This window comes from Mesoplodon mirus, assembly GCF_964341445.2.
Source record: "Mesoplodon mirus genome assembly, chromosome: 17".
In the NCBI taxonomy this organism is placed as follows: domain Eukaryota; kingdom Metazoa; phylum Chordata; class Mammalia; order Artiodactyla; family Ziphiidae; genus Mesoplodon; species Mesoplodon mirus.
The window spans coordinates 5,853,391-5,866,262 of NC_138993.1; the positions used below are offsets into that span (position 1 = coordinate 5,853,391).

Here is a 12,872-nt window from a genome sequence, read left to right on the forward strand (position 1 = left end):
AAAGATCTTTTAATCCTGTGATGGAGCCACATTTTCCACCTGTCCCATTTATTAATTCACCTTATTCCAATTTTAGGCTCATTAACTCTGGTGCCCACTGTCCTGATGATAGTAAGTTAGGACACACATGGCTGCTGCCTGAAGAAGCTGTGTTCACTTAAAGACATACACTAACTGATTACCTTAGATATTTGCTTATTCAGATTTTCATTTTCTTGTTCACTGCTGTATTTGCAGAGCCTTGCACAGCACCAGACACAAAACAGTGCCTTAATGATGTCTCCTGAATGAATAAAAGACTGTGGGGCTGATACGGAATGAACTCTGGACCTTTTAAAACTAACTGGATTTTGGTTCAAAATAATTTTTAATTTTTTATATGGCATGTCCACTTCTTTAAAATGCTTTGAATATTTTAATATGCTTTACATTTTTTTTTTTTTTGTGGTACGTGGGCCTCTCACTGTTGTGGCCTCTCCCGTTGCGGAGCACAGGCTCCGGACACGCAGGCTCAGCGGCCATGGCTCACGGGCCCAGCTGCTCTGCAGCATATGGGATCTTCCCAGACCAGGGCACGAACCCGTGTCCCCTGCATCAGCAGGTGGACTCTCAACCACTGCGCTACCAGGGAAGCCCTATGCTTTACATTTTTAAAAATAAAAATTAAAAAATAAACTATAGTTTTTATAGCTTAATATCTAAGGGTTGCAAATGAGAAAATATTCATTGCTTTAAATGCTTGTTAATGCCCATGAGGTCATTTAAAACTAGTGTCTGTTCTCTTCTGAGTGATGGGAACTAGCGTTTAGCTCCACGTGCTCTGCGTTCAGAGCCCAGGCTTCAGAGTTGCTCTTCTGGTTTAAACCTTGGTCTGCTACCCACTAACCCTATGACCTAGAGCCACTTATTTCCCTTATGTTTCTGCTTCCTCATCCCATAGCCTGCCAAACAGGCACGATAATTTAGCAAACCTCATAGAATTGTTAGGAGGAGTAAACAAATTAATTTTAGTAAAGAGCTTAGAATAGTACTGGGCACCTAACAAGAGTGTGCAAAGTCAAAACAGACCCGGAAATGCAGCTGAAAACAGTACCTACCTCAGATGACAGTCATGCAAAGTATCAATAAACGAGACATTTGTAAAACTCCTAACAGTTCCTGGGTACCTGGTGAGTGCTCAGTACATTTTTATTATTATTTTCGATAAAGAAAACCTATGAAGATAGTATATCTATCTTCAAAGGTTTTAACGGGCACACATCAAACCAGAGAACAGCTAAGTGATGTGCCCTACGACGTGACACAGATTGTAAGAAAAAGAAAAATGCGGACATCAGAGAGAAGGAAGGATTATGTGCTCTGGGATGTGAAAGGAGGCTCCTTTGGCCAGAGGCTGGGGGAGAAAACGAGCCAGTGCAGGCTGTGGTGGAAGTCACGAGGGTAGATGGGAGTTAGCAGGGTTGGGCCATGCAGTCGAGGCCCTGGGAAGCCTGCAGGTGTGCTGGGTTGTGCGGCTGGCAGTAGGGAGTCCACCCGTGGGTGCCCTGGGGAGGGGGCTTCCTGCCCCCCTGAGCATATGCTTCCCTGGGCTGCATGCTTAGGACCTCTTCTGTCCCTGCTTGATGTCCCTTGTCCCAAGAACTTACTATTTGGCTTTCATAGAACTTTCTAGAAATTGCATTTCTTCTCTAGAATGGCTCTGCCCCCACAGAAAGGTCTTCCTGAAAGGAAATGAGAAGGGAGAGAAGAAGTTCCCCTCTCCTAAATTCTCTCAGCAGGTGTTTGATCGCCACTTGTCCAGAGCATTAACTCTCTTTTCTGTTTTCTTTGGAATTGAGTAAGTTGTCATTTACCAAAAACAATGATAATGGGCCAGATCCTATCAATGATCCAAGGTGACCAAAATACTCTCAGTATATAGGTTCTTTTTGAGTTGCCAGGCTTCATATAAAAAGATGCATCTCAAGTCTCCAAAGGATGTACAGTTTATTCTCAGGTTTTAAAAACTCAGTTGAGCTTTCCAAAGGCTTAGGTTATAATGAGCTAGTTTTCAGTCTTTTTCAGCCTGTGATCTTGATGTTTTTCCATATCAGCTTTGGAACAACCAGTGAGTTAATTAAGGATGATCACTTTGGTTATCTGTAATCTTCACTTATAGATTTGTATAAAGAAGCAACCATAAAAGAAGTGGTATTTTTGAAGATATCTACACACAGGGACAAAAGGGTCACAGTCATACAGGGTGTTGCATTGGCTGCTTAATCTGCCACCTCAAATGGGAGTCTTACATATGAAACTTTACAAATACCATATAAATACATGTAAGAAAGAGATTATCTCCAGAAAATTAAGAAATTCCTTTCCAAAAAAACCTATAGTACTTTTAAAGAGTGAATAAAGGGAACAGAGAGAGAGAGAGAAAATTGACAATTTACTATAGCGGAACTCAATAAATGCTAATAATAGCATATTAGAATGATATTTAGGAAAGGTTTTATATAAGAATTTATATAAAACTCTTTTTAGGTGTTCTTCTTTTGGCCCTCAGAAGATCAAAGAAAGCTGTGAGGAGGACATCTCTGTTAGATTTAGAGTCGTTTGACATTTGAGCTGACTTATTAATTAACCCTCTGATACCTTCCAACAGATTCTGACAATTCGTGGGCCAATTTCTATACAGTTGAGGTGGGTGGGAAGATAGTATTTATTAAACCATGTCTATGGGTCAGCTCAGTTATATTAACTCATTGTAACCATACCACATTCCTCTGTGGTATTATCTCAGTTTTATAAATAAGGAAATACAGGCTCAGAGGGTAAAGATAAGTGAGTCGCCCAAATTCTCTGACCCATGAGGGGACAATGCTAGGATGCAAACCCGCCCAACACCTCATAATATTTTTCCATTTATAGTAACTCCCTGGTCTCTCCCTCTCATCCCAGAACAGTCATGAGCTTTCAAATTGGTTCAACTCTAATTCTTGAATCCATATCCAAAGCACAAAAACTGAATTTAAGTCAAATTTACTACTTTCAAAGAACCATCCAATATCTTATGACATTTCACAAAATATATTTTGTGATCAAGTCAGTTTGGGGAATACAGAACTTAAAAGCACAGTTTACCTGATTTTTTCAGTACAGGACTTCTTTGGGTCTTTAATATACTAACATGAACTCTGCATCTCTAAGGGGACCATATTACAGACCTTGTTTCCCAAGCTATTATTTATTCACATATTCATTCGTCCTTTTATTTTGCTAGAATCCTTCAAGGGCTGAATTTTCTATGAAACTACCTTTCTTAATAGTGTGTCATCTTGGGCAAATCACTTTACCTCTTTGCACCTCCATTTTCTCTTCTTCACATGGAACTAAAGATATTCCAAAGGGCCCTTTAGCTTTAAAAATTCTACGGCGCAGCCTCTCTCCTCCCCCAGAGTCTAGGCATTTGTGCTACCAAGTGAACTTGCTAAGGACAGGATCAGATTTTCTGAAAACCATTCATTCATTCACTCACGAAACATTTATTGATTGCCAAGCACTATGCCAGGTTTTGAGGACAAAAAGACAAGATACAAATAACATGAAGATACACTGTACTCAGGATGAGGCCGTGATATGATGATAAACACAGAGGAAGGAAGCATACACGTGAACTCACGATACAATACAGGAAGAGGGCAGTAGCAATATGCATAGATAATACAGACTCGCATGAACCCGTGACTATAAAACAACTCAGTAAGAGAGAATAGAAATATGCCTAGATAATAAAGACTCACGGAGGGCTCCCCTGGTGGCGCAGTGGTTGAGAGTCCGCCTGCCGATGCAGGGGACGCAGGTTCGTGCCCCGGTCTGGGAAGACCCCACATGCCGCCGAGCGGCTGGGCCCGTGAGCCATGGCTGCTGAGCCTTCGCGTTCAGAGCCTGTGCTCCGCAACGGGAGAGGCCACAGCAGTGAGAGGCCTGCGTACCACCAAAAAAAAAAAAAAAGACTCACGGAGGACCTGCCTCCTCTTTGCAGGGGTTGAGTAAGGCTTTCAGGAGGGAAAACACCCAGTGTCTTAAGGGATGGGTCGGCATTCCATGAAGGGAAGGTACTCCAGGCAGAGGGGACACAGGAACAAAAAAAGCATAGGGGCTGAAGCAACGTAACATGTGCCGCGAGCTACAAGAGTTTGGCAATTGTTAGAATGCAAATAAAGTTCAAGGCTGGGGAGCATTCAGATGTAAGAAGTAGGCAGGGCCTGCTGCTGAAGGCCTTCTTTGTCAGATGCTTGAACTGGGTCCTGTGATGGAGAGCCAGTGGAAGACTTGGAACAGGGCTGGGCCATTTTAGTTGTGTGGAAAACAGATGCAAAGAGAGAAAAGAGAGGTAGGGAGACCAGTGAGGAGACTCCTGCAGATGTCCAGGACATAGACAGTGAGCACCTGAACTAGGAGACTGACAAGAAGCAAGCAGAGGAAAGGATGGATTTGAGAAACAGTTCACATTTCGTAGGTACAACCTGCTCAGCCTGATGGATTAGAGGAAGAGGGGGAAAGAGAGGGACCACCTCTACTGTGGATGATGGATACATGATGTCTGTATAAGAGGAGGAAAATCATGTGATGGGATCAGTTTTGGACCTGCTTAGTGTAAGGCCTTTCTGAGATATTTGTAGATATGTTAAAATTGGAGATGCTCTACCACAGCCTTTTTCTGTGCATCAAACTCAAATGGAGATTCCATTTTGAGGATTCACATTGAAGGATGACTCCATATTGCTGGTTATTTGATTTAGGTTGTCGGGATGTTGCAAATAAATGGCAAGTTTATCTTTAATATAAATGTAATTACTAATCAAAATTATAACTAAGTTCATTTTACTCTTATTTAACCATGGAATCATGAGGCACACAATAGTGTTTATACTTGCAGATTTAAGTGTAGTTGGTATTAAATATATTTTTTTGTTGAAAGACAATCAACACGACCGTGAATTTAGATCTTTTTTTTACCAGTATTATAAAATGTAATTTAAAATATTCTTCTTTTTACCAAATCACTGAAATTGTTATAAAGTGAACTAAGGAGACTATAAATCTACTCTGAACTTCATCTATGCCAGGCGTTCAAAGCTCTGCTATACCTCAAATCAAGGAACTAATGCCTCACTCTTCACTGCTGTCAAGATGAACTGAAACATTTTCTGAGGGGCTCTTACCGTTTCTTTCTGAATGCACGATTTTTTTTTTCTGCCACGTGACTTGCAGGATCTTAGTACCCCAATGAGGGATCGAACCCAGGCCCTGGAAGTCCTAACCACTGGACCGCCAGGGAATTCCCTGAACGCATGATTTAAAGCAGATTCTGGAAGGATCTTTCCGTAGGGGTAGGAATATGGTCTGTATAAGAACTGACTCCAGTATCCCTCACTGGAAGTGATATAAGCATGAGCCAGAGCCCAATTCATTTTTGCAGGTCTATCAGCAAGTAGTTCTAGACATCCTGAAAGGAGGTGATAGGAATTTTAAGGGAAGAAGAGGGTGAGGAGAAAGAGTAAACACAAGGAAAAAAAATCTCTTACCAGGTTCTTGTTGTATTTTGTGGTTGTTTTTAAACCAGGTTATCTGAGGCTCTGGGACACCGTTAGCATGACAATCTAAAGTCGTAGAACTGCTGATGGCCACTGTGTGATCACTGAGGTTTCGTAGGAGGTAGGGTGCTTCCTGATCTAGTGAATAAAGAAAGGGAATTGTTATTACTCGTCAATTTTATTCTTTTATTATATATGCATATCAACATTTTAAAAATAGAGAGGAAAACAGCAAAACTGTAAGTTTTCATTCATATTTTATTCCCTCAATTTCTCCTCTATGGTTAGCATACTGCTTCCTCTTTATTAAGTTACTACAATAAATTGAAATCTGTTAGAACACAGAGGAAAATCAAGAACTCAACTCTGTATTTTTAGATTTCAGTATCAAGGTTTTTGCCTGGCCAACTAGTTTCCTTCCTTTCTTTTTGAGAGAAGCTTTTTCTAAAACCTAAGGATTTTGCATGATATTTTAGGAACTAGAAAGGAAACAGACATGATTTTGGATATAGGCTTGTAGTGAGTTTTTACATAAATACAGAGAGTTATAGTAATGAGCTAATCGAATTTTGTATTTTTGTGTTTTATTAACATGTGAGGGCATGTTTGTGTCACTCAGCTGTCAGTAACCTAAACTGTAAGGCAGCAGACCAAGTGGGAGAATTTCTTGAACTTTGAAAGCTTTATTGATATATCTCTTTGCTCCAATCCCTTCCCACATGCAAGCGAACAAAGGATTAATTCAAGAGGCAGAGGCACAGATTTGTAGTTTTTGCACTATATAATAGTACAAATATTGTATTTTATATTACTTTCTCTTAAAACATACAAATATGATACAATTTATTTTAATAAAATGCCAACCAATATAGTACAACAAAATGGATTTGATACATCAGGATGCAATACATTACAACATTAAAATCTCACAGAAGGACAGCAGTACCCCAAGGCCCCCATGAGTGCGTGTCTCTGTTTTTATGGAATCAGTCCTGCTGATGCGTATACATTCTAGTTGGGCAGGTGCTGGATTGGTAACTCAAGCTTCCACGGTCAAAGAGTAAAGACAACTCCTGAAATCTTTCCCCCCCCTCAAGTCATCCTTACCCCCCACCTTGTTGTAAATCCTGGAAGAGAAATCAAAATAGTTTTGGCATCACTTACACATTCTGCGTCACTGGTTTCAATTACACAGTCTGAGCTTTCTCTGACCATTCCTCATCTTATTGTACTAACACTGTGAAAGCAGCTTAGGAGTGATTACAACGCTCTAAGAGATGACACCTTGCAATGGCTTTGATTCCATGTCCCTGCAGGATTCTGCCGAGTCCCCAAACCTTTCTGTTTTTATTCCTGCAGGGAAACTCTCAGGATTAGCATTCATTAAAGCAATTGAGAAATCTCAGGTTAAGAATTATATTACCATATGACTTTGAGAACATGTTGACATAGCATGACATGGCAGGGTGACTATCTGTTAGGAGAAACAGATTTCTCATTCAATTTTGATTTCCATAGCTTATCATTAGTCTTTTCACATTTTATACAAAATGCAATCTGAAGGCAAAACAGACTTGAAGGAGTGCTAATTTATAAACTCGTCAAATATAGTGTGAAATGCGTGATAGCAACAATCCTTTGGCCTGTTTCAGTGTAGCTTTCCTAGCCTTATCTTGCGCCCCCCCACCCCGGCAGACCCATTTTAATAGTTCTGGGTTTACATTCTGTCCGGTCTGTCAAATAGTTTTCCCTAATTGAAAACGCAGCCATGTATCAAGATCTTCCATTTTGATAATTCTTACATGCTTGATCATTACAATTTTGACATTTTTACACAGTCAAGACCCCAGACATATCAGTGAAACATGACAAGAGAATAAAGAACAGTATCATATTACTATTTAGCATCTTTTACAGCCAACTTTGACACACCTCATTTAAAACTCAGAACAGACCCAGTTCACTGAGTTATACTTGTAATAGCTTCCTCTGGCACATTGACTGTTTCCCAGGCATTAAATATGATAAAATAATCTATCATTGTCCATAGGTCTTATCAGAAGAAGGAAGTCTGAATACATGGCCTACCACACCCGAATTACTTTCATAGCTACAAACTGTAACATCATCAACACAGACAGGATTTGGCTTCCCTGACAGGTGTACTTGAAAACAATGCTTATATAAAAGAGAGCATCTTATTTTAACATAAACGTCACGCAGAACTCCCAAAGGCCCTCTCTGTACTACACAAACTTCAGACAAGAGAAGCAGCCAGAAGGCTGCAGAATGAACAGGGGATTCTCAATGAAATACAAAGTTCATATAAACATGTCTGAAACATACAGTATGATGATTTTTTCTTTGTACCCATTTCTGGGGAAAAAAAAAGTTCTCATTTTTGGCAAGTTTCAAAATGACCAATCAACCAAGGAATTGTTTTTTAATCAATTCCCACTTTATAGTCATCTATTTTGGCATTTTAAATAGGAATGGTACGTTGAACCCATATTTTTAAACCTAAGTTATTTGATGGAAATAGCTGCTTTCCAAAGTTTAACAAAGTGGAGCTTTCAAACTGAGAAAATCAGAATGAACAGACTATTTCTGCTGGTTGTCAACAGCCAAAGATGGCTCCCCACCAGGTCCTTTCACGTCTCGGCATTCGAGCCCAAGAGATCTGCCAGGTCCCACAAATACGTAGCTCCGATTCTCCATTTGGAAAGGGGACCGAGGAACCAGCCTCACGCCCTCTACCCCACCTCAGTCATTCTCCATAGCAGGCTCTTGGTTCTTTCTCTTTTTCCCGTTATCCTTCCCTTACACCACACCCCGAAGACTAACTAACAAAAATCAAAACCCACCCAGTCCTTTCTTTTCCTTTTTGAAGCTCTCTGGAAGGATTCATTACTCTACGGAATTCTTCAAATTCTCTCTCGGAAGTACTTCAAATCATCTTCTGTAACTACTAAACCCCTCCCTTCTCTAGGAAAGGATAGGTTTTGCATGTCCATTTCACCATGTTTTTCCAAAGTACTCCCTAAACCATTTCATTTGCTTTTTCAGATTTAGTAAAAATTGAGCCTCCCGCCCCCCCCCCCAAGTCCTCTGGTACTATGGCAGTTTCCTGAAGGAACACACTGACTTATAATGAACAAAGACGCCAGGCAAAAGAGCCATAGGTAAAATTTCCAGATACAATTGATTATTCTTTCCTTTGGGCTGACAACTTCCAGGTTACTAATTGTTTTCAGAGCATTTGGGGCTCCATAAAAGTGGCATTCTGGGGAAATGCTATTGTTTACTCCTTCACATTTGACAAAAGCAATTCCCACGTGAAAGACAAGTTTAGCCGTGGGACAGAGTCTGTTACCTAAAGGAGGAAACAGTCTGGTGAGTTCCCAAGCCTGAAAAGCTGTCATATTGTCACCTCCTACTGAACAGCCCAGCCACTGTGTTCTCAGCCATGGCTATTTTGGTCATTATAGTTTGTTTTCCAATAGTTCAGGCAAGTCACATGTAATGATCAATCATAAATGAAAACAACAGAACAATGCATATGAAATTGGTGAAAAAGTTCCTTTCCCCTCAAATGCAAGCTGAAAACAAGAGATTACAAATCTCTCTGGATTGGAAAATGGGGTGCATTTTAAAATGACTCTGAATTCTACGTCTATAGTTTTGCCATGAATCCCCAAGAAAAAAAAATCCTATTAAATTTGCATATGGGGAAAGTGGACTTTTTTTTAAATGGACAAATTTGAGATTGACATTTAGAAGAATGCATTAAACCTCTGGTCACAAGAGCCTTTATTTCCTTGATAAACTGATCATGGTACACAGTTGAATGCCATCCATTTGGACAGGATAAAGTTCTTTAACCAGGGACAAAAATATGAAAAACAAAGGCATGATCCACTTTTGTTCAGGTGCTGTCAATGGCTGTGTAGTCCACTCAAAGGCAGTGAGGAGAAAACCCACTGGACTTGTTGACTAGCTACTGGGATTGCAGGAGAGAACTGGGCTCGATCTGGGTGGACTTTTGTAATTCATACTGTGATAAAGCTTTTAATACCTCTGAATGACACCAACACCTTGCACCTCTGGGGCCCATCTTAGACGCTCCAGTTTAAAATTAATGTGCTTAATATATAAAAAAAAAAGCATCTTCAAATAAATAAGCATTATAACTTGCTATCATCCAGGTGCTATTTACAAATCAAGAGCAGATGAAACAGTACGAAATAAAACCCGGCAGAGGTCCGTCAGAGTCTCCAATGCAACTGTCCTCATTCTGAGCTGGCCAATGAACTGATTCATGTCCATCTTTGGCAGACACCAGCATTTGTTTAAATTATTCAGGTTTGGCAGCTTGGAAACATAAACATAAAAAGAGGTGGGCATTAAAGTGGAAGGAAAGGATCAGTCCCGAGTTGTCGTCTATCAGGCAGGAGAAGACAGCAAAGAGCGAAACACAGAGAATGCACTGCAGGGATCCTCCAAATCCAAACGTGCACCAGGTCGGCCCCAGAGGGCGGACCCCTCAGCCTGAACGGGGCGCCCACAGCTGGGGGTCCCAGGGGCGCCATGTTACTCCTATCATGGCCAAACTCATTTTGGGAGGAGCTTCTCCTCTGAGCCGGAAAATGAGCAACAGTGACAATAAATCAAGATGATATGACACAACTGTTACTTTGTAATGAGTCCTTTAATGTTTTACATTACTTTGTGAGGTACAATCATTCCTTGTGCTTTTAAATTTGGAGATCCGAGAGAAAACAGCCTTTTTGTTGCAGTGCTCACCTCTAATGGTCACTTCTTTCTTCTGGAGGATTTCTTCCCCTGTGTACATGTTCCTGGCGCGGCAGGCATAGGTGCCCGAATCTTCCAGGGAAACATTCTTGATGAGGAGGTTGAGTGTCACGGAGTACTCTTTCGTGATGGCCATTTTTTGCTTGCTGATGCCGTGCTGCATGGTTCGGTTATTCACTGTCCGCAGCAAAATCCAGGTAATGTCTCTGTATAAGAACTTGTTAACTGTGCAAGACAGTTTCAGGTCCTCTCCTTCCGTAGGCATTTTTTCCAAGTTAACATGAAATCCGTTGGGCACATCTGGAAAAAAAAGAACAAAGGACTTGAGTGCATAGGAACATCAGTGTCTCATCCTGAGGATATATCTCATCCTAAGATAGTCAAGGATCTTAAGGATTGTTCCTACACAAATTCAGCATCAACATTAAAAGGATGGTATTTATCTTTTTTTTTTTTTTAAAGGGGAACGGATCAGACATGGCGGGTAGGAACCAACTCAGTTCGTTCCATCAGAAGCGAGGCAGGGGGGCTGCCCTGGTGGCACAGTGGTTGAGAGTCTGCCTGCCGATGCAGGGTACACGGGTTCGTGCCCCGGTCCAGGAAGATCCCACATGCCGCGGGGCGGCTGGGCCCGTGAGCCATGGCCGCTGAGCCTGCGTGTCCGGAGCCTGTGCTCCGCAACGGGAGAGGCCACAGCAGTGAGAGGCCCGCGTACCACACACACACACAAAAAAGGAATGCTTTTTTTTTTTTTTAACAACTTGGGATGATAACCCATTGCTTTATCATGTGCAGAACTCCTCCTGGTAAGTGGGCAAATAGTGAAGGACTCTAAGAGGAGTCTGTACTAGAAACCACAGGTGCTTTGATAGCCAAACTTATTTAACTAAGTTGTGAACAATTGAGAACAGGAGGTCCCAGGTCTGCGCTAGGAGACTCCAGTTAACACTTTACTCCTAAACTCTGGACTGATGGCATCCTCCTCCTGCTGCTGGCCCATCACTTCCCTGCTCTTTGCTGGCACCAAGGGGTCCTTGCTCAGGTCCCCTTTTATGGTGACTGCTCTACTCAGACATAAAACAGCAAGATTTCTTTTTTTTTTTTTTTTTGCGGTACGCGGGCCTCTCACTGTTGTGGCCTCTCCCGTTGCGGAGCACAGGCTCCGGACGTGCAGGCTCAGCGGCCATGGCTCACGGGCCCAGCCGCTCTGCAGCATGTGGGATCTTCCCGGCCCGGGGCACGAACCCGTGTCCCCTGCATCGGCAGGCGGACTCTCAACCACTGCGCCACCAGGGAAGCCCAAAGAGCAAGATTTCTTCTGAAAATGCGGACAACTAATCTAGAAGAGTTGCTAGATTCCAAAGTGGGCGCAGAAGGTTCCTAAATCAAATCTGCTCTTAAAAAACATATTAAACCTTTTCCTAAAAGGACTGCATCACTGCAAGTCATTTTCTCCAGTGTCATTCCCAGGTAGCCTTCTTCTCCATCTTCTTGGTGCCTCTAGCCACACCTCACGAGCTCTCCCCTCCTCAGCTTTCTTAACCTGGACCATCATTTAGCTTCTGCCCTGAGCGTTCCTTGGTCTCCTTTTGGACCATCTCACCAGATGATTGTAGAATACCACTGGTCGTTACTAGCCCTGAACTGGCCTGCTCTCAAAACCCTCCCATCGCTTGTGACTAGCGGCATATCTGTACTTGAGCAAAGAACTGGGGCCAACATTTCACAAAGAACTTTGAAGATGAAAAGCGCTATGTTCTGCTATTATTATTATTATCCTTTGCACACAAAGCTATAAAGAAACCTTTAAACCTTAAGGGGACAATAGTCCAAAATTAGATATCGTATCAACTCTTTCCTAAATCTCACTTTGCTTGTTTTTCTGATTTTTCTGGGCTTTGGCTTTATTATAAAGTGTCACGTCTGAAGAAATGCCAAAGTATTCATCTGAAACCTGGGAGCGGGGGGTAGCAGTGGTTTATGAAGCTGTCAATGACTGGAGAAAGGGGAGGCCAGTGGAAGTTTTCCTGCTTCTAAAATGAAAACCTAAGAATGTGCCAGAAGAGACAAGCAGCTGACCACAGTTTTTTAACATAACAATAAGGTGTCAGAAATAGCCCCTCTAATTCAGCATCTTTTTATATTTGGGACACTTTCCAAGCATGAGGAGTAAAACATCAGCCATCAACTTTTACCCAGATACTAGGGCAGGAGTCTTGTGCCCTGGTTGCAATCAAATTAGTTCTTAAAAGACTGTAGGCTTCCATTTACGAAGTCCCATCCTGGTAGTCAGAACCCAAGTGGGTCCCAAGTAACACCACTGAGATCATGTAGAGAGTTTCTATTTACTTTAGTGATTTGAAACTTCCTGTGGAAATAGCTCACAGGTTTCCTGGTGGAAGATTTTGTTTATCTTTGCCAAGCACCACCAGGAATCTCAAAATAAAATGCATTTAGTGACATTGGGAAACCAGGGAG

At 41.7% G+C, this 12,872-nt stretch overlaps 1 protein-coding gene and 1 long non-coding RNA gene across 4 annotated transcripts in view; one reads left to right on the plus strand and one right to left on the minus strand.

The window, feature by feature from the left end:
• LOC309792796 overlaps positions 1 to 12,872 on the plus strand; it is a 468,580-nt gene that overhangs the window by 434,852 nt on the left and 20,856 nt on the right. The window lies entirely within an intron of this gene.
• The window catches only part of FLT1 (fms related receptor tyrosine kinase 1), a 175,982-nt gene that overhangs the window by 65,976 nt on the left and 97,134 nt on the right, over positions 1 to 12,872 (minus strand). For all 3 annotated transcript variants that reach the window (XM_082602602.1, XM_082602603.1, XM_082602604.1), the window contains exons 13-14: positions 10,386 to 10,694; positions 5,574 to 5,720 (exon numbers count right to left, since the gene is read on the minus strand). In XM_082602602.1, the coding sequence (XP_082458728.1) occupies positions 5,574 to 5,720; positions 10,386 to 10,694 (456 nt within the window). The remainder of the gene's footprint in view (positions 1 to 5,573; positions 5,721 to 10,385; positions 10,695 to 12,872) is intronic.